Source organism: Polyodon spathula, chromosome 22 (assembly GCF_017654505.1).
Source record: "Polyodon spathula isolate WHYD16114869_AA chromosome 22, ASM1765450v1, whole genome shotgun sequence".
Lineage (NCBI taxonomy): Eukaryota > Metazoa > Chordata > Actinopteri > Acipenseriformes > Polyodontidae > Polyodon > Polyodon spathula.
This window is the reverse complement of record NC_054555.1, coordinates 22,952,985-22,979,353: the sequence shown is the minus strand read 5'-3', so window position 1 is coordinate 22,979,353 and position 26,369 is coordinate 22,952,985. Positions and strand designations below refer to the sequence as shown.

Genomic DNA, 26,369 nt, shown 5'->3' with positions numbered 1-26,369 from the left:
AAATATAAAACCTCAGCTCTGAACTCCTGTTCTGAACTCTTGCTGTTTGGGCGCAGGCCGTGGGAATGCTGTACCTCCATGAAGTCTTAAAGCCCATTGTGAACAGGATCTTCGACGAGAAGAAATACATCGAGCTGGACCCGTGTAAGATTGAGCTGAATCGAAGCAGGTAACCCTGGCGTTTTCCTTAGTGTCAATGTTATCATCCTTACAGTTTCTATAAAGAAATACTAAATAACAAATACAATGCTAAAGATTGCTGCAACCATGTTAAGCTATGCTAAAACTGCGAGTTTAATATTATTTGAGATGCCTATGAAGATTTGCAGTAAGTCTGAAATGAAGCAACAACTTTCCAGTAAATTAAAAACAGTTTTTGCAACTTAAAATCAAGTTTTATATGCCGTTACAGAATTTTTCTGGTGGTTTTTTTTCTGTTCCCAGGTCAGTGTGTTTGCAATCAAACTGAGTGCCTCCTATTGCAGTTCCTCATACATTGTGCCTTTTTATGCTTGAAGGTGATTTCTCTTGAGTTCAGGAGCTGTTCTGTAGTTCTGGTTGCCTGCCACAGGTGTATGCAACATGCTAGATCAGCCAAACATCTTTACAGAAGTATTGTGATCTTCCGCTTTGGATCAAGATTCTTTCCCCTTTGCAATAGTTGTGGCTGCTGATCACTTCACATAGACACTGATCTAACACATGCCTATGACAGGCAATTAGAACTAAAGAACAGCTACTGAACTCCTAAACAAAGCATCATAACACAGAACATTACATTTGAACCCACTCTTTAATTATTAACTTTAATTTAAGACCCCCACCCCTTTCAGTGTGCATGAACAGACTGGTGAAAATGTCTGTGTATTTTAGGTTCAATTTATACTATATATTATAATAAAATGTAGATATTTTAGGGAAACAAATATTTTTGAATGGCAGACAATGCACATATGATACATGTCCATGCCACTATCATGTAAATACATAATTCAAAGCAGGTAAGGGGTTGGCAGGGGACCGAGAATAGGGGTAGTGATGAATAGCTCGGATCAAACACTGGTATTCCCCGGAGGGAGAATGCTCTTCCTGGTTGCTAGGCAACAGATTCCCACCAGTGAGAGAGTGAGAATCCATTGGACACAATGGTTCACCCACACCTCCTGTAATTGTACTCAAGCGCTTTGATGCCGAATCACTTCAGTGACCTATCATTATTTATATTTAGCCAGGCCCATTATATTTAGTTTTAAATTAACAGTAGTAGTAGTCGCTGAATGTTAGAATCTTGACACTAAGAGTAGAAAACCGTTTCCCAGCTTAAAAAAACAGGACACTTTTTAAGCTCACACCTGTTTGCCTTTCGTCCAGTTAATAATTTGGCAGCTCTGCCCCTATGCTTTTCCCATGGTTATACTATGCATTTACCATAGTTTACCATGATTTGCCATGTTTTTAATATGTTTTATACCTCTTATCTTATGCTATACCATGCATTCACTGTGCTTTATTACACATTGCTATGCTCTATGACACTTTAATATGCATCTACTATGGTAAACATTTATAAGAGTTGGTATATATCTACATTTCTTTTGGCTGTTTCAACCTAAAAATAGACAAAGAGAATGAGAGGTGATACCTTTTATTGGACTAACTACAAAATTATGAAACTAAAAATAACAATACATTTTGATTACGGTGCCACTTTTCTGTTTTGCATCTTTTAGAAAGTACCAAATACAAAACCAACAACAACTCTGAAATTGTGTGCTGATGTTTCAAGCAGTGTTAGCAATAAATCACTTCACACTGTAATCAGAGTTGTTGGGGTTCATAAGGATTACCATAATTAACATACATTCGTAGGGTAGGTCTAGCAGTGCTACTGTTTTCATAGCTTTAATCATGAAAGCATTTTAAAACAAATTTAAAGTGGGTATCCATGCCTACCTGCGCTTGAAACTCTCACAGCATCTTAGCCTACAATTCCATTTGAATTGTGGAGCTGCTATAAATGATCAAACAACAGCAGCTCTGATAACTATGCAGTTCTGTAATGCTAACACTGCATAAGATGCCCCACAATATCACCTGTTGTCATCACACTTGTTGTTTGTTTTGTTGGAACCTTTTAAACTGCTGCTATTAGGAAAGATTAATGTAACATTAACTCTAGGCTTGGATTGAAACAGCTAATAATGATCCACTTAAAAAAAACATTGTTGGTTCTTCACATTCCTGCTGAATAGCTGTCCTTGCCTTTGGTTGTGAATTATCAAGCAGGAATGCTCTCTACAATGAATACCACTGTTTTTTTAAAGTTTGATGCATTAAATACATTTTGATCTTTTTAATCTTCTATGCAGTTGCTTTTTTTAAAACAAAGAAAGCTACATGCATACCAAACGTAATTCATCCATTTAAAACATAATAGATTTGTGAATAGAAGCCCATGTGTGCGTTCAGTTGCTAGTTACTTGTGTGCAGGCTGTGGTGTGCTAACGGTTCCTGTTGGGTTTCTATAAGGGTAATACACCAGGGTGCTAATCCTGGTGGTGTTCCTCCCCAGGCGCATCCCGTTCAAGGGCTCGGTGTCAGAGGCCGAGGTGCGGGAGAGCAGCCTGGAGCTCCTGCGGGCCTACCTGTCCAGCATCATGGACTCCATCATGGGCTCCGTGGCCAGGTGTCCCCCTGTCATGAGAGTGGCCTTCAAGCAGCTTCACAAGAGAGTGGAGGAGCAGTTCCCTGAGGCAGAAAATGAGGTGCGGGAAGGGGGTGAACACAGACACAGGATATATATAAACTTACAGGGCATGCCATAGTACCGCATGTCCATATGCAATAGGTCATGTTGATTAAGGCTTGAACGTTTCTGTGTTTAGTTTTGTGTACTGCCTGAAATACTGTAATCAGTCACTCACCTTTAGAGTAATGTGTCTTTCAACCTGCTAACTGTGCAACAGGTTGCAGAGGCTTTGCTGATTAATGTGGTAGCTTTCCATGTATTCTTATTTCCGACCAGCTGCAACCAAAAATAAGCACAGAAAATGTCAAGCCCCAATCCTAAAATAGGTTTATATGATGAAAATGGTTAAATATTACGTATGATTTTTTTATGCAGTTCTCTCCTGCACCATGTAAAGCAATAGTGCCTGCTTTGTGAAGAGGGACGCTGCCTCTATAATTAGTTCCCGGCATTGTGCTCATTACCCAGCGTGGAAGGCAATGGGCAGTGGCACTCAATGCCGCCAGGACACCTAAATAGCATATGAAAAGATCCCATTATCTCCTTAGACCCTTTGAGGAAGCAACGCTCTACCATAGATTCTCATTCACAGAGGAATAGGAATGAGGTGTGTTTCCATTAACCCTGTAGCCCTCCAGAGCAGCCCTGTGAATGGATTTCACTGCAGGCACACGCTCCCAGATCACAGGGGTTGTTTCACTGGTCTCCACACTGTGTTGGTTTTGAGATAAGCTTGCTGCCTGTTTCAGATCTGACAGAGGTGGAAAATGAGAGGCCAAAAATAATATTCAGGGGTTGTAAGAATGGTTAATAATTGTGCGTGCGTGTTCATTTTTTTCGTATGACCAGTAGAGCAATATGTGTCATATCAAATTTAAAATAGTTTAAATAATAATTATTTTTATTGTAAAATAATAATAAAATAAAGCACCTAATTTTTCCCATAATCGCAATCATAGTGTGACCATTGTATAAATCATATAATATTATAGTATCACATTGTTTTTAAGAATTTTAAAAAAGTGCTCGAGGAAGAAAAATATATATATATATATATATATATATATATATATATATATATATAATATATATATATATATATATATATATATATATATATATATATATATCTATATTGCATTTCATATTCAAACCAAAGTTTGTATTCGAACATAATTTTGGACCTTACCTGTTTTGACGATAGGAGTTTCCTCAAATGCGTTTTCCAAATGATTTTCAAAAAAAAAAAAAAAAAATCTATTCAATTAGACATCAACTTCCTACAGTGCTAGAACCAGATTGTCAACTTTCAAAGTTGCAGTGAAGTTTTCTATTGGGAACCCCCTGACCCGCCTTCCCTCCTCTCCCACTTCGCAGGATGTGAAGTACCTGGCCATCAGTGGATTCTTCTTCCTGCGATTCTTTGCCCCTGCGATCCTGACTCCGAAGCTGTTCAACCTGAGAGACCACCACGCAGACACGCGCACAAGCCGCACGCTGCTGCTGCTGGCCAAGGTGAGTGAACAAGGGCTTGGAAGCCCATTACTCTCAGTGTCACAGAAACTTTTAGCAGGGACCAGCCGAGCGTTGGTTATACAGCCCCACCCTTTCACTTCAAAGGGACTGGGAAATGATCAAGCAGAGTCGACTATCAGGAGCGCATCAATAATCTGGCGAAAAAGCTTTAAAACACAGTTGCTGCAACAAATATGCCTGTATATAGTTTTAGGATATTTCGTCATTAATGAGGGCGCTCTTGTTTCTTATAGGGACCTGTAGCCCCCAACTCCTCTGTAGTTTGAATCCTGCATTTTCTTTTCTTTTTCTTTCTGTTATTTTTTAATGGTTTTCCTGTTAAATTGCAGTTGTTGTTTTTGCCCCTCTAGAAATATCAGTTTATTTTCGTCAGTCCTAAAAACGAAACTGTGGATGAGCAAGTAGCTTCAGACGGTGTTTGCAATAATTCTGAGTGCCTTTACCTGTCACTGAGCTTGTCTGAATAATCCCAAGTGCAAGGATTGAACAGACGTCCTCATTCTATTCATTTGACACTATGACCTTTCAATTCTACTAGCCCCATCTACTATACTTATATAGACACAGACATCTAAAGACAGAGATGGGGAAATAGAAGAGTTGAAGGTCACATGATTTGAGCGGAATGAGGCTGTTCAGTTCCGGCAAGTAGGATTCTCCAGGCAAGCGCACAGCAAGCTAAAAGCCATGTAAAGACAGATTTAGAGAAAAAATGTAACTCTTGGTTAATAGAACCCAAAATGATTTAAAACACAAATTAGTAAGAACAAAGAAAAACAATTAATATTACATGTAACGCTAGTTACATTTTTACTGTGTTGCTTTCCTGTTGCTGTCCGTCCCCCACTCCCCCAGTCTGGTATTTCAAAGCAGGGCTGGTGAATGTAAAATGGAAATGGGCTCTGATGCTCTCTGCCAGTGGCTGCCCAGGTGTGGGGAGGACAATAGGCTTGTGTCCCTTTGTCAGGGGTCTGGAGAATGACATGTATCAAGGGCTCTGCTTTGATATACAGCAGGGATAGAGAGGGGAGGGAGATAGAAATACATACACACACACATATATATATATATATATATATATATATATATATATATATATATATATTTATATTTTTATTTTTATATAATATCCTCGTGACCCTCCGGTATAGACAGCATTAATATCAACATACTGTGAATATATATATATATTGAAATTCAAGGATCAAATACTATATATCATTTATAAAGGATATCCCCTATATTATATGAATATATATGCCAATATATAAGCACATGTTAAAAGTATAACTATGGTATTTATGGTTAGAATAGATTTTTTAAAATTTTTAAAACATTGTCCCCTCAAACCCTCCGGTATAGACAGCATTAATTTACAACATACTGTGAATCAGGTTGATAGGAGCCAAGCTTTAATATCCATAATCTTATAGCTATCTTGATACCTATTGAAATTCAAGGATCAAAAATCTTACAACAAAAGGATTATGTTTTCGTGGTTTTGGTGGGACAATATATATGAAAATAAACACCTATAAAGTACATTTTCAGCATGGGCTTGTGAGGTTAAAACCTTCCAAACTGATTGCAGCTAACAAAATAACTGCATTTGTTATATGCCAAATTGTGAAATAAGCACATGTTATAAAGTATGGATTTATGGTAGAGATCTGTTTGCAAGCCATGCTCAGTTAACGTTGGAATTGCTTGGTCATTCCACCTGGATTTTGAAGTTGTCCCACCTCTTTCATGGCTTCTTTAACAAACCAGCTGCTTTCCCTATTGACTGACATGCCAATCAAATGCTTTGACCCAAAAGACACTGTTGAGGTAAAATGACCCAGGTGTCACAGACATCCTGAGAACAAGGTTTATAAACTGAGAACTTTCTTTACTCTAATGTAGTGCCAGGTATCTTGTTTTATACATTTCTCCTGTAACAGGTGTTCAAAACTGCACATTTGAGACCTAAGTAACTGAAGTGCACACAGAATTCATTGACTACAATTACTCTAAATATGTAAAAAGTGGCACTTCTGCCTGCAGTAATACGTGTGTGTCTCCTTCCCTCCAGGCTGTGCAGAGCATTGGGAACCTGGGCCTGCAGCTGGGCCATGGGAAGGAGCAGTGGATGGCTCCCCTGCACCCCTTCATCCTTCAGAGCGTCTGCTGTGTGAAGGACTTCCTGGACAAGCTTATAGACATCGACAATGAGAACGGTGAGCACACTGCAGCCAGCTTCATCTCACACACACTGCAGCCAGCTTCATCTCACACATCGCAGCCAGCTTCATCTCACACACACCGCAGCCAGCTTCATCTCACACACACCGCAGCCAGCTTCATCTCACACACACCGCAGCCAGCTTCATCTCACACACACCGCAGCCAGCTTCATCTCACACACACCGCAGCCAGCTTCATCTCAGACACACCGCAGCCAGCTTCATCTCACACACACCGCAGCCAGCTTCATCTCACACACACCGCAGCCAGCTTCATCTCACACACACCTCAGCCAGCTTCATCTCACACACACCGCAGCCAGCTTCATCTCACACACACCGCAGCCAGCTTCATCTCAGACACACCGCAGCCAGCTTCATCTCAGACACACCGCAGCCAGCTTCATCTCAGACACACCGCAGCCAGCTTCATCTCAGACACACCGCAGCCAGCTTCATCTCAGACACACCGCAGCCAGCTTCATCTCAGACACACCGCAGCCAGCTTCATCTCAGACACACTGCAGCCAGCTTCATCTCCTATCACACTGCAGCCAGCTTCATCTCCTATCACACTGCTGGTTCTGTCTGACCCGTTCCAAATCATAGTCAAACACACCTTAGCCAGCTTCATCTCACATCACACTGCTGCTTCTGTCTGACCCATCCCAAATCATAGTCAAACACACTGCAGTAGCTACTGGGATCAACTTGAAAGGGATTTGAAATAATTTCTATCAGCAGCGGAACAATTTCTAAATGATTTTTTTGGGACCCATACTGCCCCACTTAGGATTGTGGGCTGGCAGAACCTGATCTCCCCACACTGATGGGAAGTTACCCAATGAGCGACCCAGCGAAGGGCAAATCATAGTCAAACACACTGCAGTAGCTACTGGGATCAACTTGAAAGGGATTTGAAATAATTTCTATCAGCAGCGGAACAATTTCTAAATGATTTTTTTGGGACCCATACTGCCCCACTTAGGATTGTGGGCTGGCAGAACCTGATCTCCCCACACTGATGGGAAGTTACCCAATGAGCGACCCAGCGAAGGGCACAGGAGGTGGGTTTTAAATGGATTTCAGGTTCATTTTAATTGGGACTCTGTCAGTGAGCCCCAGGTAGGACTGCGGGCTGGCAGAACTGTCTCAACTCGCACTGATGGTGCAAGTTAACTTATGAGCATCTATTGCAAAGACGTGAGAGATGAGTTTTAAATATCCAACTGCAGATAAAAAGGCAGTGTTAGAGGTTGGTGAAACACAGAAGAGCTCAAATCAAATAACAGCACAGATGGGAATCACATGTATGCTGTACCTCTATACCAACAAAATATAGTAACATGCACCGTGAACCGGGGGGGAAGCTGACACCAAAAACAATATACTGTGAGAATAAACACAAAATAAGGTGTTCTGATGTTTCATTTTTGTAATCTCAGACTTTTAAAATCTGTATTTATCAACTAAAACATTAAATCAGAAACCCCAAATAAAACCTTACATCACAGTTCAGTGAATTGTAACCGTTAATGATGTTAGCAGTCCTGCATATTGACCTTGATCATATCGATAGGCCAAACTACTGCATCTACTTGGCCAAATTTTACTTTTTGTTTAATGTCATGTATTCAAAAAAACTACAAAATGATATCACAAAAGTCTGCCGGAAGCCATAATAGTAGTACAGCAATTCATGTTAGATTTTGATATGTCACATTTTTTAATTGTTGTCAGTTTTTCGTTAAGTATATGGAAATCTACAAAGCGGTATGTAATTCAGTATGTTAACATAACATTACTCAACAGGTTTCAATAGACTTAATGTTAATTCTATTAGATATGCTAAACTTTTGGCCATAGCTGTATATTAACCTGCCTCGTCACTTAAATTTCAGTTACTCTCTTTTCTGTTTTTAACATGTTTCCGTAGGACAGCTGTTTATTTCCATGCTCTCTTTGTTTTATAACCTGTCACTTACTGTTATCAGCTTTGACTGCTGATAACAGTAAGTGACATTGATAAAGAGTTGCAATCAGTACCCCAGGCGCTTATCAAATTGCAGATCCAGAGTTAAACAAATAGTGATTTCACAGCTCCTCCCCCGCCAGGTGAAAAGTAACAAAGTAAACAGGCTAGTCTCTAGTGAAGCACCTGGCACTGCAAACGCTACTCGGGTAGAATAAAACACTAGAAAAAAAGAGCACATGCTTCGTAAGCGCGTTTTCACGAAGGCTGAGTGCGCTCACTGCTGCAGAACATTACCTCTTTTTTAAATAAATAACCTGAACTTAATGTTCCATCCTTGTTTATTTATTTATTATTTATTTATTTTGCAGTTTAAGTAAAGCAGCATTTATTATTTTTACAGAGATTAGGCTAAATTATCATGGCTTCATACTGGCACTAGCTCTACCCCCAGGGTTTCAGATCTACCCTCAATTAAGTATGTTATTTAAATGGTCAGGAGCTTGGTGTTAAATACATTGCTTGTGACTGCATGTATCTTCTCACCATCATTCCGCTAATATGCTGTGACAGGCTGGCATGTGGTGACGTCAGGCCAGAATGCAGGAACCACACACACAGAGACAGTGCTGCAGTTCCAAAGACGCCACGCCTTTTATTTAAATAATACAACAATAAAATAAATAGTTCAAAACAGAAAACACTGCTCAACGAGCGAAAATAAAGGTTTTAAATAAAACAGATCTCGAACACAAAACAACCCTTAAGGTCCGGCTGGGCAGTAGCCTTCACAGATCCTTTAAGTTTTTAGTTTTCTTTTCTTTTCTCCTCTCTCCCTCTCGTTCACTCCTCCGAACTCCCACCTCAAGCAGGGAAAATGGCAGGGTTTTATACAGGTGACCATCTCCAGATTAGCAACAAATTAATCACTTAATTAGTTCAGGAGATGGCCACCTTCTGCACAGGTTTTTTTTTATTAATTGCTGCTGGCAGAGGACGAGCTACCAACCAGAACACATTTGAAATAAAAGCAAAACAATAACAAACACGGCTATGCCATCATAAATATAACCAAGAAATCACAATACAAAAACAATAACCAGGGCTTTCATCGTCATATATAAATACACTAAATAGACAAAATAAATCATAATACAAACAAATACAAAACAATAAATTGCACTGGGGTGGAGGGGGAGACCCATCCTAAAAATAAATAAACAAGTAAATGTATAGGGCTCCTCGCCCTGTTACATATACTAAAACAATCATTCAATAATATACTAAAACAAGGGAAGTTCTGAAACCCAACAATGCTTGCAGGATGAGTACGACACCCAATCAAATGTTGAAAAATACCGTGGAAAACATTGGAGTGAAATTGACCTACAGAACAGGATATGGCTCGGTACCTGAAAACTGCAGTAGCTGTAACTTTGTACGATATTTGCATATCCTAAAAGCTGCTAATGCTGGGAAAGAAAAATGCTTTCAAATTATTTTTCTTTCCTCTTGGTTCTGTAAACCATTATTATTGAGACCCTTTTTATTGGTCTGTGAATATTTTAGTTATTTGCTTTTTGCAGTGGACCAGCAAACATGTAGACATTTACAATAGACATACTATAAAAGACAGAAGCTTGATCTTGAAATGCATGCACACTCTTGCTGTAGTTCCAGAATAGCAGGTGCAGTACATCAGTGTAAGACTTAGACACAAGTTGCTTTACGAACAGTACATTAAGACAGTTCACACATCAGTAATAAGAGAAAGTGTAAAGATTTAACTCTCAAGGGGCATCTGTTCAAACATAGACTTGTGTTTTTTAAATTGGCAAGGATGGGGTTAATTTCCCCTACCTGCCTGGGTTTATTATGTTCAGGTGGCTGGGGTTGATCAGTTGATTAGGTTAATTAATGATCAATCAGCGCCAAGCCATCTGACATAAAAGGAGGCCTCTGCTTCTCATTTGGGAGGAGGGAGCTGAGGAAGCAGGTTGGGGTTGGGGTTGGTTTGTCTAAATTTTTCTAAATCCAGTGAAGGCATTGCCCAGCCTGGAAATTGTTATTTTTGTAAGTTTTGTTTTTCTGTCTTTCTTTTTGTGTTTAAATCGCTTTGTTTTGGCCCTTGTGCCCTTTCATTTTTGTGTTTATTTATAATAAAATAGTAATTTTTTTGAACTGCAGTCTGTCTCTGGGCCTCTATCCACTCGCCAGCCTGCCACAATAAGCTATTATAGTAGATACAGTAATGCTATGCATTATAAAGTACACTTTTTTTTGTTCACTTCGCTGGTCTTGATATAGAGGTAGAGAAACTCATTTCCAGGTTCTTTATTTCTGATCATGAGTGTTGCTGCTTGGGATTGTACTCCTGTTACTCCAGCTTCAAAACTCCTAGTAATCTGAGACGGTTTGGTGAGAATCATTGAACCATTTTGTTTGGAGTCGCATATCTTCAAATCATATTGATACTGGGATCGGATTGCTTGTTAACTGACTGTCTGGCATGAGCACTTTCTTTGGACTCTGGTGACGGGACAAGAGCCAAGTTAATATTCAGAGCCCAACAAAGGCTGCCTGTAAAATATTTATGACAATCAAGTAGCTGCTACCTTTATTTCAGGGAGCTGCTGCAACTTTTGCGTTGTACAGGACTATTCAACAGGAGGCTTACAACATAGATAAGAGTCTATTCTTCCCTGGCTTGTATCGAGTGTCCACTTGGTGTTCGAGAAGGAATGTGTTCAAAAGGTTGAAATTAGTCTTTATTAAATATTTCATACTAAGCCATCTGTAAAGCTCATTATTACTATAAAGCAGGGGAATAGATGTATTTAACAATTGGCTCTTGTTGTTATAGGGAACTTTAGTTTGAAAAGAAATGCAGAAAATGGGCAGAAAATATCTTAAGTTATGTACTCTTCCTGTTTGCGCTTTGTATCATTTCTTGTTTATTGTCTCATCCTGGTGACTTTTTAAAGCACAAATGAAGCCTCAGTATACGCTGTCTGGTGACTTTATTTTATTAGGACCTTTTCTATACGACTGGCTTTGTCATCTCACTGGCGTGGGGCATGTTCTCCTGGTATACCCTGGTGTGGGGAATGTTCTTCCGGTATTACCTAGTGTGGAAAATGTTCTCCTGATATACCCTGGTGTGGGACACGTTTTCCTGATTGCTCTGGAAGGCTGCACAAATATCATAGTTTGCATTTTTCCATCCAGTCAACCCAATGTTGCACATATACACTGATGCACCTGACTACTTGTAACCACAGGCTTATAACCAGGAGGTCCCCGGTTTAAATCCCAGCACGGCCACTGATTCATTGTGTGATCCTGAGCAAGTCACTTAACCTCTGTGTGCTCCGTCTTTCGGGTGAGATGTTGTTGTAAGTGACTCTGCAGCTGATGCATAGTTCACACACCCTAGTCTTGTATCTTGTAAAGTGCTTTGTGATGGTGGTCCACTATGAAAGATGCTATATAAAAATAAAGATTATTATCATTAGCTATATAGTGAATGACATCACAAAGACATTAGATTTAAAGAGAAATAAATATGTGGTTACCATGGCATCAAAAGCCTACAAATAAGTATTCACCCCCCCTTAGGTGTTTTCAGTTTGTGTTACAACTTGAAATCTTTTTTTCTCTGTAAGGTCCCACAGTTGGGTAGTGCATTCAAAGCAAAGACACTACCATGAAGACCGAGGAGGTTTCAAAACAACTCCGGGATAAAGTTGTGGAAAGGCACACATCAGGGGAGCAGTATAAAAGGATTTCAAAGGCATTGAATATCTCTTGGAGCACAGTCAAGCTGATCAATAAGAAGTGGAAGGTATACGCCCCAGAATCTGCTTAGAGCAGGCCGTCCTCCTAAACTGAGCAGCCGGGTAAGAAGGGCATTGGTCAGAGAAGCCACCAACAGGCCGATGGCAACTCTAAAAGACCTACAGCGTTCCATGGCTGAGATTGGAGAAACTCTCCATGTGTCAACAATAGCTGAGGTACTCCACAAATCTGGCCTGTATGGAAGAGTGGAAAGAACAGAAGCCATTTCTGAAAAAATCCCATGTAAAATCCCGCTTGGAATTTGCAAAAAGGCATGTGGGAGACTCTGAAAGGATGTGGCAAAAGATTATGTGGTCCAATGAAACAAAAATTGAACTATTTGGCTTAAATGCAAAGTGTTATGTCTGGCGCAAACCCAACACAGCACATCACCCAGGTAACACCATTCCTACTATGAAGCATGGTGTTGGCAGCATCATGCTATGGAGATGCTTTTCATCGGCATGGACTGGGAAGCTTGTCAGGGTAGAGGACAAAACGGATGGAGCTAAATACAGGCAAATCCTTGAGGAAAACCTGCTTCAGTCTGCAAAAGACCTAAGACTGGTACGGAGATTCACCTTTCAGCAGGACAATGACCCCAAGCACACAGCCAAAGCGACACTGGAGTGGCTTAAAAACAAGAAAGTGAATGTCCTAGAGTGGCCCAGTCAAAGCCTAGACTTGAAACTGATTGACAATCTGTGGCAAGACTTGAAGATTGCTGTCCACCAACGATCCCCATCCAGCTTGACAGCTTGAACAGTTTTGCCAAGAATGGGTGAATATTTCACGATCCGGATGTGCAAACCTGGTAGAGACTTACCCCAAACAACTCACAGCTGTAATTGCTCCAAAGGTGGTTCTACCAAGTATTGACTCAGTGGGGTGGATACTTATCTAACCATGATATTTCAGTTTTTTTTTTTTTTTTCCATTAACTGTTTCACAATAAAAATTATCTTGCCTCTTCAAAGTGTTGAGTAGGTTGTGTAAATCAAAGGGAATAAATCCTATTTAAATGCATCAAGATTTCAGGTTGTAACACAATAAAGTGTGAAAACGTCCAAGGGGGGTGAATATTTACTATAGGCACTGTACCTCCAATGTTTGTTTTCAAGCACACTTTCCCTTCACAAAGGGAAACATACCGAAACGTTGTGATGTTGACTGTATGAGCAAATACATATATTGGTATATACATACATACATACATACATACTAGAACAGAAGGGCTGCCCCTCATGCACTTCAAACATATTTGAGTAAATGTAATAAGAACCACTCAAAATGATTGCAAACATTATAAAAAAGTAAAATGGAGCAAAAACACAAAACAAAACAAGAGAATTATTTGAAGCAACTTAGTCTTAAATTCGATAGTGAAGAACTTTGATTTGGTAGCACAAAAGACTCATTTACAGTTGATTTGGAGACTCTTAAACACAATAAATAAATACAACCTCCAGGCTCGTGCTTACTGACAAGTACAGGAAAGAAAGAAAGGAACAAAAGCAAGCAAATTAAAAGATTGCAGTGTAGCATAACAGCATGGGCGTTGGGAGTCTGTATTGGTGCAGCACGCACATGTGACATTTGAATATTGTTTAAGTAGAAGGACAACTTGTCACAGCATGTTAACACATTCAGAGAAAGACGTGCTTGATTGGCTTTCTGCAACAGGTCATCTGTGACTGTCTGTGATACAATTAACTTGCAAAAGTGTTATAGAATGGCCTTAAAATTGGGTAGGCTCGTGTGCACTGTGGGTTGAAATGGACTTCGGTCACTGTAGCATGTCTGTTGCTCATCACAAATTCAAATCTTTCAAATCTTAAAAGAAGCTCTATTAATGTTCATGGAGTATCCTCTACGTATTATTAAAACAAAGATTGCAATGCACCTTAATGTAAAAATGTTACATCTACACTCTAGGATATTTAACTATACACAGGTGTTTCTTATAAGATGATATTCTTATATATTATATTGTACAGACTTTAAGGAGTGGCATACCTAATTCTGCCATCTACCACAAATGCACACCAACCATGCAAATACACATACAGATTGACAATCAATATTGATTTAGGAGGAGAAAAGCACAGAAACACAGCTTGTTGTTAAATTGCAATACATCTCTATCTTGTGGAGGATTCTGTTCAGTGCAACACTGTGTACAGTACACCCCAGCTAATATTTTACCATTAAAATGGATGTTTCTCCTTTCGCTTTTTTTAATGTAAGAAACTTACAGAGCGACTGGTGTGGGTCTAAAATACCACAGTTATCTGACAGGGTGTATTCTCGTCTTGTTTAGAATCACTTTGTTTATTATTTTGTGTTTCAGCTGTCACATCGTGAGGGGCCCAGTGTTGAAAGGGGACAAATTAATGGTTACATGTTGATGTTCTTGGAGCGAAGACATGCTTGAGAATTCTATTAAGGGTGTGAGGAAAGAAAGAGAAAATTTTGTACAAAGTGAATCTAAAACACTTTTAAGATGACTGTGATATTAACTAGCCATAAAGCTAGCAGACAAACATTTCAACAACTGTTTCTGAATTGCGTGATAAATTAACATAAATAATTCAATGAGTTTGCCAGGAGGCCCACTGGCTTTAAAAAAGAAATCTATTCAATAACCAGTATGTATTCCCAGTTGCATTCTGAATTGAACCCCCTCTTCTCTCCCGCAGTGTCGGAGGTACACCAGCGTGCTGTGTTCTTGCCCTCGGTCACGGTGAAGGAAGGCTACCTGCACAAGCGCAAGGCCGAGAGCCCACAGCTCCTGACACGCTTTGCCTTCAAGAAGCGTTACTTCTGGCTGAGCAGCGAGACGCTGTCCTACGCCAAGTCACCAGACTGGCAGGTGAGTCCCGTTCAAAGGGAATCCAGTTCAATTCAGTTGAGTTTTTAAAGAACTATTTGAAAAGAAAAAAAAAAAAAAAAAAAACACGAAAACTACAGATCTGTCTCACTCACAGCTTGGAAAATAAGGCTGATATTCCCTTATACACAGGTGTTCGTTGTCCTGTAGCCCTATAATATTGTATAGTGCAATTCTGGCAATACGTTTTAGGCTTCACACTAGGTTCCTTACACTAATAGGTTTCTTTGTATTTTAAATGAGATGTTCATTAGAGGAAGGGCAGCCCTTTGAACAACAAGAAGCCTCATTTGTAAAGGAACCCGTCCTGGGGAAGAGACACTCCATACAAAGGAAAGTTCTTTCAGCATGCATGTTCTTTAGACTGTATTAGAAATTAATTAATGTGTTTTACAAGCCAAAAGATATTAATATAATTTTAAATTAAAACCACAAGTCTATGTGCTAAGATCCTCCGTGTGTATAAGATGTGCTTATTTGCACATTAAAAGCCCCCTTTTTCTCACACTGTGCTGTGTGAAAGTGGCTCTGTTTCATACACATTGCTACAGGGACTTCTTCATTGCAAAACAAAAAACAACAGCCACAGAACTGTCAGTCAGGACAGCGTGGATTGCCAGCTATTTAAATTGCTTGAGGGATACGTGACTATTCCTCATAAAACATTTGTGCAGTCTATGATATGGACCTGCCAATTTGCCAATGGTCCAGTCTGCTGTCTTGCCCATTGGAACTGAATTTGACTTGAATCAGGGAGACGCATCTTTTATGTAATACAGAATACATCGCTGCCCAGATGGCCAACGCAGCAGATCAATCAGATGGAATGCATTGTCAAAGTTTCCCCCATATATGCAAAAGTATGTTATACATATGGCACTGTTTTAATCCCGGTGTCTATTTCCCAATGTAGCATTTGTTTGTTAAGGACCAGGTTCAGTAATCACCAAGAAAATGTGACCTCCCATGAAATGCCAAGACGACATTGGTGGTGTTACATGTAAGTGTCTGTGTGCCCAAGGTGCGATCATCGATCCCTGTCCAGCGGATCTGTGCCGTGGAGAGGGTGGATGAAAACGCCTTCCAGCAGCAGAACATGATGCAGGTGGTCACTCAGGACAATGACGGGCAGCTTCACACCATGTACATCCTGTGCAAGGTACCTGTCCAGCCAAGCCTCACTGATTCTTGACAGATTCCTTTGCAAGAATAATGGTCTGTAGTAAGAAATGGTTATAGAGTACAGCAAGTAGGTTCAAATCTTCTTTTTACTGTTCCATTATTTTATTTTACACTGTTTGCTTTTCTTACTGGTTCTTATTGTAATGCTCAGAATCATTTTTATATACAGAGCATCAAAATAAACTTATCACTATTAGAACACATTTATTTTCATACACACAGCCAGAAATTTCAAACCTGGCGAGGGACAGTATAACCAGACACACTCTGTCAATGACAGGCCATGAACTGGGAGACCAAGAGTCACACCACCTGCCCAAGATCGACAGATCATTTTGCAGCATCTTCATGATGTCAATTGTTAATCAGCACAATAAAAAGTCAATGCATTTGCTCTAAAACAGTTTGTCATTTTTCGTTCACATCTAGTGAATTTTATCCATATATAAGTGATACGTTTCTTTTGATGCTGAAATTTATAAGTGATAAGTTTCTTTTGATGCTCAGTATACATGTGCTGTAATGTAGGCTTTACATTAACAAGCACCTTCACCACCAAGTGTGCTGCAGTGCATAGCCAGCAAAGCAAATAGATTACTCATATCTCTATAGACACTTTAGCTGCTCAAACCTTTGTAGCATGCAGCTGTGACAGGTAGCTAGAACTGGCTCCTGAACTCTGGTGCAAGCACCTGCACCTAGTATGTGAGTAAATGCAATAAGCAAACACCACAGCAAGGTGAAAGGACAGTAAAACAAAAGGAAGACAATTCAATGACTTACTCTTTCTGGTATTGTCTAGACTGCACAGTAGTAAGTATTGATTTTAAAGGAGTGCTAACCAACGTTTGAGCTAGCAAATATTATTACTCCTGCCCCTTTTTTCTATTGCGAGTCTATCAGTTATTGGCCTAGATTTTAGATTTCAATATGGAATATGCAGACATATGACACACGCTTCCTAGTACCTAATCACTTCATATGTAGTTGAAGGGAAATCTTTTAAGGCAGTTAAACAGTTTTAGCAAGTGCCTTGTGTCTATTTAGATGTTGTAGCTTACGTTTTTTTAATTTTTTTATTATGAATGTAAAAGAGTATTGTAGTTCAAACCAAAGTCAAGCAGAAGTCTGCAAACTACAGCACAAACAGGATGCAGCAGTTTATCTAAAATGTTGCATCTGAGATATTTGCATACCCTGAATTAACGCAAAGGGGGACTGAGTTTCAAACTATTTGAGCAGCAGTAGAGAAACCCTGTAATCTGCCACTGTGTACAAGTGTGTTCGTTTCCTAGCAGAATGTGAATGAGCTGAACCAGTGGCTGTCCTCGATCAGGAAGGCCAGTATCTACAATGAGAGGATGCTGCCCTCCTTCCACCCAGGGGCTCACAGGAGTGGAAAGTGGAGCTGCTGTCTGCAGTCGGACAGGACTGGTCAGTCTTATTAAGAGTGTCAAGTTCAAAAACATAACCTTTAACTAAACATTTAAACAAAGATTTAAATGCAATGGTATTCATTTGATGTGTGAACCGTTTATTTAAGTAAATTCTGTTTTGCTCAACAAATCAAGACTGTAATGTTTCATTTGTTTTTCATTTGTATTTTATTTTTTTCTAGGGTCCTCTTTCAAAAAATGGGGACCCTTCTATGCTAATTGTGTCCGTCTGTCTGTCACACTATCCTGGGTGAACACCGATTTTGCACTGTCTTCACCAAACTTCATACACTCCTAGTCTCATGTAGACATTTTGGTTGCAGCTAGAATAGTTGAAATCTGTACATGCACTTATTCACTTTCTTACCTTAAGCACTACAAAAGCATGACATCATTTGCATTTGACTGTGGTCTTTTATTTACTGTGCGCTAATTCATTTTTTGGCACAAACAATAACATAGCTTTGGAGCATTTAATAGCACTGGGGAATTGCCCTGGATTGAAGCCAGATTTGTTGTAGGTGTGTAACGATTTTACTGTATACATTGAATCACTGATACATTACCAGGGAGGTATCTCAATACAACAATACAAGGTAACACCTATAAGAAATCATGCTTATACCTTGATAGAGATTTTGAATATTTTTCAAGACTCTTATCTTTGCTGACCCATTACAGTTTATAAACATTTCAGCTAATGCCTTCTCACGGATCAACATTGTGAATTTGTTGCAAGAACTTCTCAACCTTAACTTTGATTTTGGGATTATACCCTGATGTATTTTTTTAAATTAAGGGCTCAACTGATTTCAAAATTAAGTTATTCACCGGGATAAAGACAACTAAACAAGCCCCCCTCCCCAGCATATTCTCCAGAGTTTGTTAAACGTTTGCTCTCTGCTTTGTTTATTTTATACATCGAATCTGTATTAGATGGTTAGCAAAGTACCTGGATATTGTGACTGCATAATCCAAACTATATAAAAACCATCTGTACTGAGTTTCCTTACTTGAAAAAGGATGCAAAATATTCAAATGATATACTGTATTTAGCTGTAGACAATGTATAGTGACCCAGGTAAATGGTTCTCTTTCCTGTCCCCCTCCCCACAGTCCATGGTTGCAGCCGCACACACTCTGCTGTCACGCTCGGAGACTGGAGTGACCCGCTAGACCCTGATGCAGAGATCCAGACCATCTACAGACAGCTGCTGCAGGGTCGGGACAAGCTCAGGTCAGTGTCTGCAAGGATCTTGTCAAATCTCTCTCTCTTATTGGTTTGTATGAGGCTGGTGTTTATTCTGCTGATAATTTACACAGAGAATGCATGGCAAGACTAAGTTTAAATGTAATCTGTTGATCCACGCTAAGAAACTGGTGAAGATGTAATTCTACTGGACACCACTAGAGGTCGGTGTCTCACCACAGTTTAATTTATCAATGCTGCAGTTGGTTTGATTACTGCGTACAGGACATGTTACCAAGGAGAAGCTACCCAAGCGCCAATGGAATTAATCTTGCCATTTCATCCAATGATGTCACTAGGGTCTGCCCTCATTTAAACTCAATTCGTCTCAGATTTATATGATAAAAGTTGCCGTTTAATTAAAACAGTTGAATTGCTGTGCAGTTTAAACCTGTGTGGCACCCAGCACACAATTTGATGGTCTAGAAAGAATATGACCCATGTTTTGTATTTGTGGATATTGTGTCTGTAGGAAGAAGTACCTGGAGTCTGCTGATGCAGAAACTGCCATGGACCAGGAGGAGAGGAAACACAGCCCCAGAATTCGACCAGGTAAGAGGGTTAATAAACAGGCCCTAACAGCCTGCCTGCAGCCCAGCTTGGTCCCTCTGAGATGGTCAAAGTTCTCAATAGAAAGACATCAGCAGGTTTGTCCCCAAATTACACTGCAATAGAATTATCATAATAGGGGGCTGGTCACAAAATGAACACCTTTGCAAAAGTTGCATTAACACTTTATTTAAGGTTAGTTTTCAGGGACACTGCAGAAAAAAAAAACAAAAAAAAAAAACCTTTAGATTAAAAGTTTTACTGGCACTATTTAGACATTTCTCTCATCACAACTGTCAAAGACAATACAATAAAGTGAAAGAAAAAAGGCCTGGATCTCACCAGTGAAAGAACCCAACCAGACGTCGGGCCCGACACCAGTGAACGTTTGAGAACCAGTGGTCTAAACAGTGCTGCCCTCAATACCCCACACCCTGTTGACTGTGTTATGGAAGGTGCTTGTAAAGCTGTTAAGTATAAAACAGAACAGGATTGCAGCTTTAAGAATGCCAGAGGTGAAAAGTTGCTATCGTCATTACCGCATGTTACTCTCAACTCCCAACCCCCTGCCTCTTTGATTCCCAGCCTTGGCTCTGATCTCTAACGTAATGAGGACAGCCATTAACAATCCAAGGGGAGGGATTACCTGCAGGTACACATTGATCCTGCTCTAGAGACAGAGAGGCAAGTGTAACCTTTTAAGTAATAATGTATGCAGGCATGTGTCAGCATATTGAGGCTGGTTGACTGAGGGATGAGACCAAAGCTTGAGTCATTCAATCAACAGCAACCATCCTAAATTTGAGATCAGCCTGGTCCCCAAGTAAAAGTGGGTCGCATGGCATGTAGGGTGTGTCACAGTCAGGGGATCGTAGGTTTGCATCCTGGCTGTGTAAAGTCTTTGCTAAGGATTCCAGAGGGAGCATCACATTGGCTCTGGTGCTTCTGCAGGTTAGGGAGGCAAAAAATGTTGTTCAGTCGACTCTACTGGCCAGGTGCCTGGTTGCTGAAGCGGGCACCTGCAGGGCTGGTCCTTGTCCTCCAGAGGTCAGTAGTTCTCCGGCATCCACTCTCGAGTTCCTGGGTGTAAAGAGGCAGTTGGCTTGGGCGTGGGACCAGACCTTCAGTGCTTCTGAGCTGTTGTGGGGAATTTCAGCGGTGAGGGAGTGTAATTGGACATTCTAAGTTGAGGAGAAAATCAGGGATACAATAATTTTGCAGAAAATAAATAAATACAAAACCATGACAATGTCTCTTCCTTTTCTCTATGGCAGGCAGGGTGGAGCGGAGCAGAAACTTCCACGAGCACAGGATGGCAGCAGCAGCGCATCTTCTCGACGTGGTTCAGGATCTGGAGCGTGCTCACCAGGCCTTCGAACGACGGGAGAAAGAGGAGACGGCCAATGAGATCCTGCCTCCTTAAGCCTTGCCCCTCAGGGGGTGGGGCAAGAGATAGAATGCAAATTAACAGCTCCCATTCCCATTGTATTTTGTTTTGGTGGATGTCTGTCAAACTTGTCGCTAACGCTGTTTGTGTTTTATTGGATGGGTAAGGGGGATTGGTCAGAAAGCCATACAGGTTCATACGTTACTTTGCAGGAAGTTACAAGGAAGAAAGCTTTTAAATAAATGTATTTCTACAAGCATCAGATAAAAAGGCCTGTCAGCTATGGACTCAGTAACATAAAATATCTAAGGTATTCAGACATTTACAATAATAGAGCTTGTCACAATTTCAGCTAGGAGCAAACTATGGACATTCCTTATGTCCTTCTTAAATAATCTATAACCTGTTTTCTTACAATACCCATGCTTGATTGTTTGAGCTATTGAAGACCATATCTTTGGATCCGTTGCACTGAATTCACGTGGACGTTTGTTACAAGCAGGTTTTCCACACTTTGCATGTATAAGCTTTTTTACTGTAAATACTAAAAAGTAGGTATTCCTCATTCAGTGAGTGTTGGCCCAGATATAGACAGTAGATACTTAGATACTTATCTGGGCATACTGAGATCTGCAATAGCCACTGGATGATGCAACAAGAACAAAAGTTCAATGCTATGGAAGACCAGTTTTAGATTGGAAAAAACAAACTTCATTATCCAGCTGGAGCCACATCAACTTCAGTGGTTCTGTACTAAAAAGTTGCTGGTAGCACATTGCAGCTATTGGTGGAATAGTACCACCGTGTTCACATTTTTATAATGATTTCGCAATGGTATGAATTAATACACACTGGTAATCCATTGCAGTGCCATATCAGTACCACTGTTCCAAACCTGTTGGCATTGTGTCTAATGCAGTGTTCTGCTAATGGTTTAGTCTGGGTTTCTCCTGGATAATACACTGAGATTATAATGATATATCAGTGCTCCTCTTCTTATGGGCCCAGGCTCACGAGCAGAGGAAAGGGTTTTATACCAAGGCGTTTCTCAGTACAATATTTCATCCCAAGTGCTGTGTCAGTTTGAATCAATCAATCTAGATATTTGTACGTTTCAGATGTGTCAGTATTAGCAATGGCCAAGAAGAAGTATACTGCAGTAAGAGGTCCTTTAGCAACAATGCAGAAGGAAACGCTTGAGAGGGGTCTTTGCTTGTTTTAATACATGAACATTTGGATATTGAATAATTTTTGCTGCTGCTGCTGTAGTTGAAAGCATGAGCCCCAGTTTGTCTTTGCTCAATAGTTGCCTGTGCTTGATCATATTTATTGTATGTTACTGAGTCCACAATGTACAGTATTGTTTGTACAGTAACTGTCAGTGAAATGACCAATGCGCCCCTAAAGTTATATTAACTCATGTCTTCTGCTTGTTTTCTTTCTTGCCAATATTTTTTACGGATGCATTTCTTACATCCACTAGTGTTGCAGAGGTTAATGGTTCAGTTGTGGTCTACCAGATGTAGAGTCTAAGAGCTCTACTGAGAGCACTATTGATTGTGGTCTACCAGATGTACAGTATAAGAGCTCTACTGGTCACCAGGGTGTTATGACGGAAACAGAAAATTATACAAAGTAAATCCAAACAAGAAAAGGACATTAGTCAAGATAACTAATATTACACACCCACAATGCACTGCCAACTGGGCAATGTAGTTTTCACCCATCAATACTGGCAGTGTGTAAGTACACCCATACAGCATGTGAAAGGAAAGTTTGTGCTGGTTTCTATGCATGGTGATTGCTCATTGCATTCAGTCGTGTTTGTATACAGACAATTAATGGTTGCCCAGAAAAGTATCGTATTTACAATAGCTTTGCCTGTCAATGGGTTGTTACTCATCATTTTATGATATTTTTTTATGAATGTTGCTGCAATATTTATTTCTAACATACTGTTTAGTATGGAACATGGGGAGCCAACAAACCTGATAGATCAAGCATCTTAAAAGATCAAAAGAGGAAATGACCATTACCAGCAATGGATTGAGTTCAGAACATTGTTTAGAAATGGTTCAAAGTAAAATTAGAATGGTATTTTAAGTCAGTGGCCAGTAAATTTAGTTAAATATACAGTATATATTCATATTCATTCATTTTTTCCCACATTTTGTTGTTGAGAAACAAATTACAACACTCAACTTTGCTGTAAGCTGAATACACAGATGCTGTTATCCCAGTGCCATTCAATTTCATCTCATTTCACTGGCAATTTAAACAGTGCAGTGCCCTGTGCTGTTTCTCCTTCATCCTTCATTAAGGTGTCTAGCTTTAAGTTGAAAACAGATGATATAAAGAGACTTACATTAAACCAATATCTGGTAGCCGCATATCACATTGTACATGCAAGTCAGTCACAATTATGCTACTAGGAAGGGTAAGAAATAAGTTACTTAGTCATGTTGTTGATGCTGAAATGACTGGGATCAGGCACTAGGAGCCGGACAAGCATTGATGGGCCAAATAGCCTCCTCTCGCTCGTTTGTCTTGTGCTTTCATGTGGGATTATATATTTCATTATGCTAAACTACTGTATGTTACTGGCAGCCATTTGTAAATATATATATATACACACACACACACACACTGTATATATAAATATTGGAAGATACCAATGTTTTATAGTTGTTGCCGTATGTGCCAATATGTATTTCTGAAACATTATTGATGGCCAAATTATAACTGCCAAAATATATTTCTAACACAAAGATTTGCATACGCCTTGATGTAATTAAATGTATGGCTTTGGTGGACTGAAACAATGCCGGTGGCGTTGTAGCCACATACCTGCCCCTCACAACCAAGTTAACCATTCTTATTTTTTATTAGTTTTGAATGCTTTGTTTTACAATTTCAGTTTGATGACGTTTACAAGTCATTCTCAGTGGTTCTCGGTTCTTTTTGGTTTCTGTTGCTTCAATATTAAGTTATCATCATCATACTCTACCTTACCAAGGCTTTGAGCTTGCATTGAGACGCTTATGTGCCAACCCTAAGCAGCCCTGCACATTCCATTGAAAGCATGTGGAATTGAGAGCACTCAACTGCAAACCCTACCTATTATACATGCATGTATACACAGAGAATAAGCGGATCTGGTAGGGTTCAAAGGTTACGTTGTCAGATGGTTGGATTAGTATTCTTCTTTCAGCTTGTGTGGAGAATCCCAAGTGCCAGACAGTACAGCCTTCCTCATTCCATTCAAGTCATGTGGCAATGTGATCTTTCCTCTTCAAGCCCCACCTACTCTACATATTTACAGACAGAGAGTAGGCGGGGCTGATACAGTTGAGAGGTCAGATGATTGTAACTGAATGAGGAAGGCTGTTTGATCCCAACCTGGATGAATAATAGAAAAATAATTTACTCCCTTATGCTACTAAATGGTTAAAAGTTCATGGGTTCCTAATCTTTTAAGAGGTTGTTTGATGGGATTTTCTACACCTGATTTTCTTACAGAGTCCCACCACTATCTGATTGATTGGTGGACAAAAGGGTCAGCCTCGGGGGGGATTTTAAAGAAAAAGAGACATTTTGGGTCCAGCCGCAGTGTCCTTCTTCATCTCACTGAGCAGAGACAGACTGCATCGTCTACGTGAGCAGAATGGGTGGCAATGACATAGGCACACAGATTGTAGTATTACACTGCAATACTTCAGTCAGTACAAAAATGTCCTCCAAGTATTACAAGATTTAATTAATTATTTATTCATTTATTAAAGCATTCTGACCCAGCAGTCATTACCTATTAGATAATTGACTACAGTCAGGTGTCCCAAGTCAAGGGAGGTACACGTAACAAATGACAAGCTCAATTATCTAATGATAACGACATCTGTCAAGGATGTTAACGTTATTTTAATCAAGCAACAGTTCTGAAATAGCACACTTAGCTTAACCAATCCATTATCGTTATTTAGAATCACTTTGTGTATCATTTTCTGTTTAAAAAGAAGAACCTATATTGAGGTCACAGGGGTGCATTAAACTTTGAGTTTTAGGGGTCCCAAGTGGCTCCTCTGATAAAAGCACAGCTGCGTTGTTTGCAAGGTGAGATGTACAACACAGATTCACGTCCTGTCTGTGTGGAGTTGCCGATCTTCGCTGGGGATTCTGAAAGGAGTGTTGCATTGACTCTGGCACTTCTGTGGGTTTAGGTGGCAAAACTGTCAGGGACTGTTTCTCATCGCGCTACAGCGAACCCTGCTTCCTGGCCCAGTGAGCTCAGAGCGGACACCTGCAGGGCTAGCCTTTGTCCTCCAGAGACCGGTAGCTTGCTGACATCCGCTCTCAAGTACCTGGGTGTAAAAGGAAGCAGGGTTGGTCGTGGGATATGAGAATGCCCACTGACCCTTTGAGTCTCCTGAGCCAGGTGGGAAATTGATGCGGTGAGGGGAAAAAGAGATTGGGCATTTCAAATTGGGAGAAAATAATACCAGTAATTGGACACACTAAATGTAATAAATAAATCAAATAAAGTAAATAAATAACTGAAAACCAGAGGCCATACAGTTTGTATTAATTATTTGAAAATGTAGTTTAGTAGTAGGGGTGCAATGATTCATCACAGAGCTCACTATAAATCACTAAGTGGTTCTTGAATGAAGAATAAGTGTGTTTCATCGTTGGTATGAATACATACTCTCCCTATCTCATTGCATTTTTGTTATTTAACAATAGTCCATTGTCAAATGACCATTTGCGCTTATTAGGCAGCATACAAGTCAGGGCCAACACCTGCATCGTGATACATATTGTATCACGATACATATCATATTGTGACGTTACTATATTGTTACACCCCCTATTAAGTAGATAGAACTTCCTGATGTTGATATACAGAGGAATACCCCACCAGTACCCTGCCCTCTATAACATAAGCCTGCCAGTATATATGAGAAACCTCTGCATAGATGTGCATTGATACAGTAAGGGCGCAACACATATTGACATACTATTTATTTTGTTGTAAGTCACAAATAAAATGAATCCAGTATTCGTACCCACAATCAATCTCCTTAGTTTGTCATTGCTGAGAGTGTAAAGGTAACTACACAAGGCTCAGTCATACATCTGGTGATTTTATCCACGAGCTATCAAACTATTACCTCTGTCAAGACACTACCCCCAAGCCCCACCCCTATTCCCGAAGGAGCCAGGCTGATTACCCTTTCACTGCTCTTGCGGTCTTTTAAAATATATTGAGCTGCAGAATCCATTTCATTTGTTCACATCACTATTGGCAGCACACATCACTTTGTCATGTTGCAGAAATTTGATTGACTTTCCCCGAGGTC

At 40.0% G+C, this 26,369-nt stretch overlaps 1 protein-coding gene across 2 annotated transcripts in view; it reads left to right on the top strand.

Annotated features, from left to right (window-relative positions):
- LOC121296929 (rasGAP-activating-like protein 1) overlaps positions 1–23,849 on the top strand; it is a 50,984-nt gene extending 27,135 nt beyond the window's left edge. The window contains exons 12-21 of one of the 2 annotated variants that reach the window (XM_041222864.1): positions 57–169; positions 2,573–2,765; positions 4,127–4,264; positions 6,360–6,504; positions 15,019–15,191; positions 16,231–16,368; positions 17,690–17,825; positions 18,944–19,064; positions 19,549–19,628; positions 20,900–23,849. In XM_041222864.1, coding sequence (XP_041078798.1) covers positions 57–169; positions 2,573–2,765; positions 4,127–4,264; positions 6,360–6,504; positions 15,019–15,191; positions 16,231–16,368; positions 17,690–17,825; positions 18,944–19,064; positions 19,549–19,628; positions 20,900–21,048 — 1,386 coding nt within the window. In that variant the 3' untranslated portion in view covers positions 21,049–23,849. Of the gene's footprint in view, positions 1–56; positions 170–2,572; positions 2,766–4,126; positions 4,265–6,359; positions 6,505–15,018; positions 15,192–16,230; positions 16,369–17,686; positions 17,826–18,943; positions 19,065–19,548; positions 19,629–20,899 lie in introns of both variants that reach the window. The other variant, XM_041222863.1, reaches the window with a different exon arrangement.
- The last annotated feature ends 2,520 nt before the right edge of the window (positions 23,850–26,369 follow it).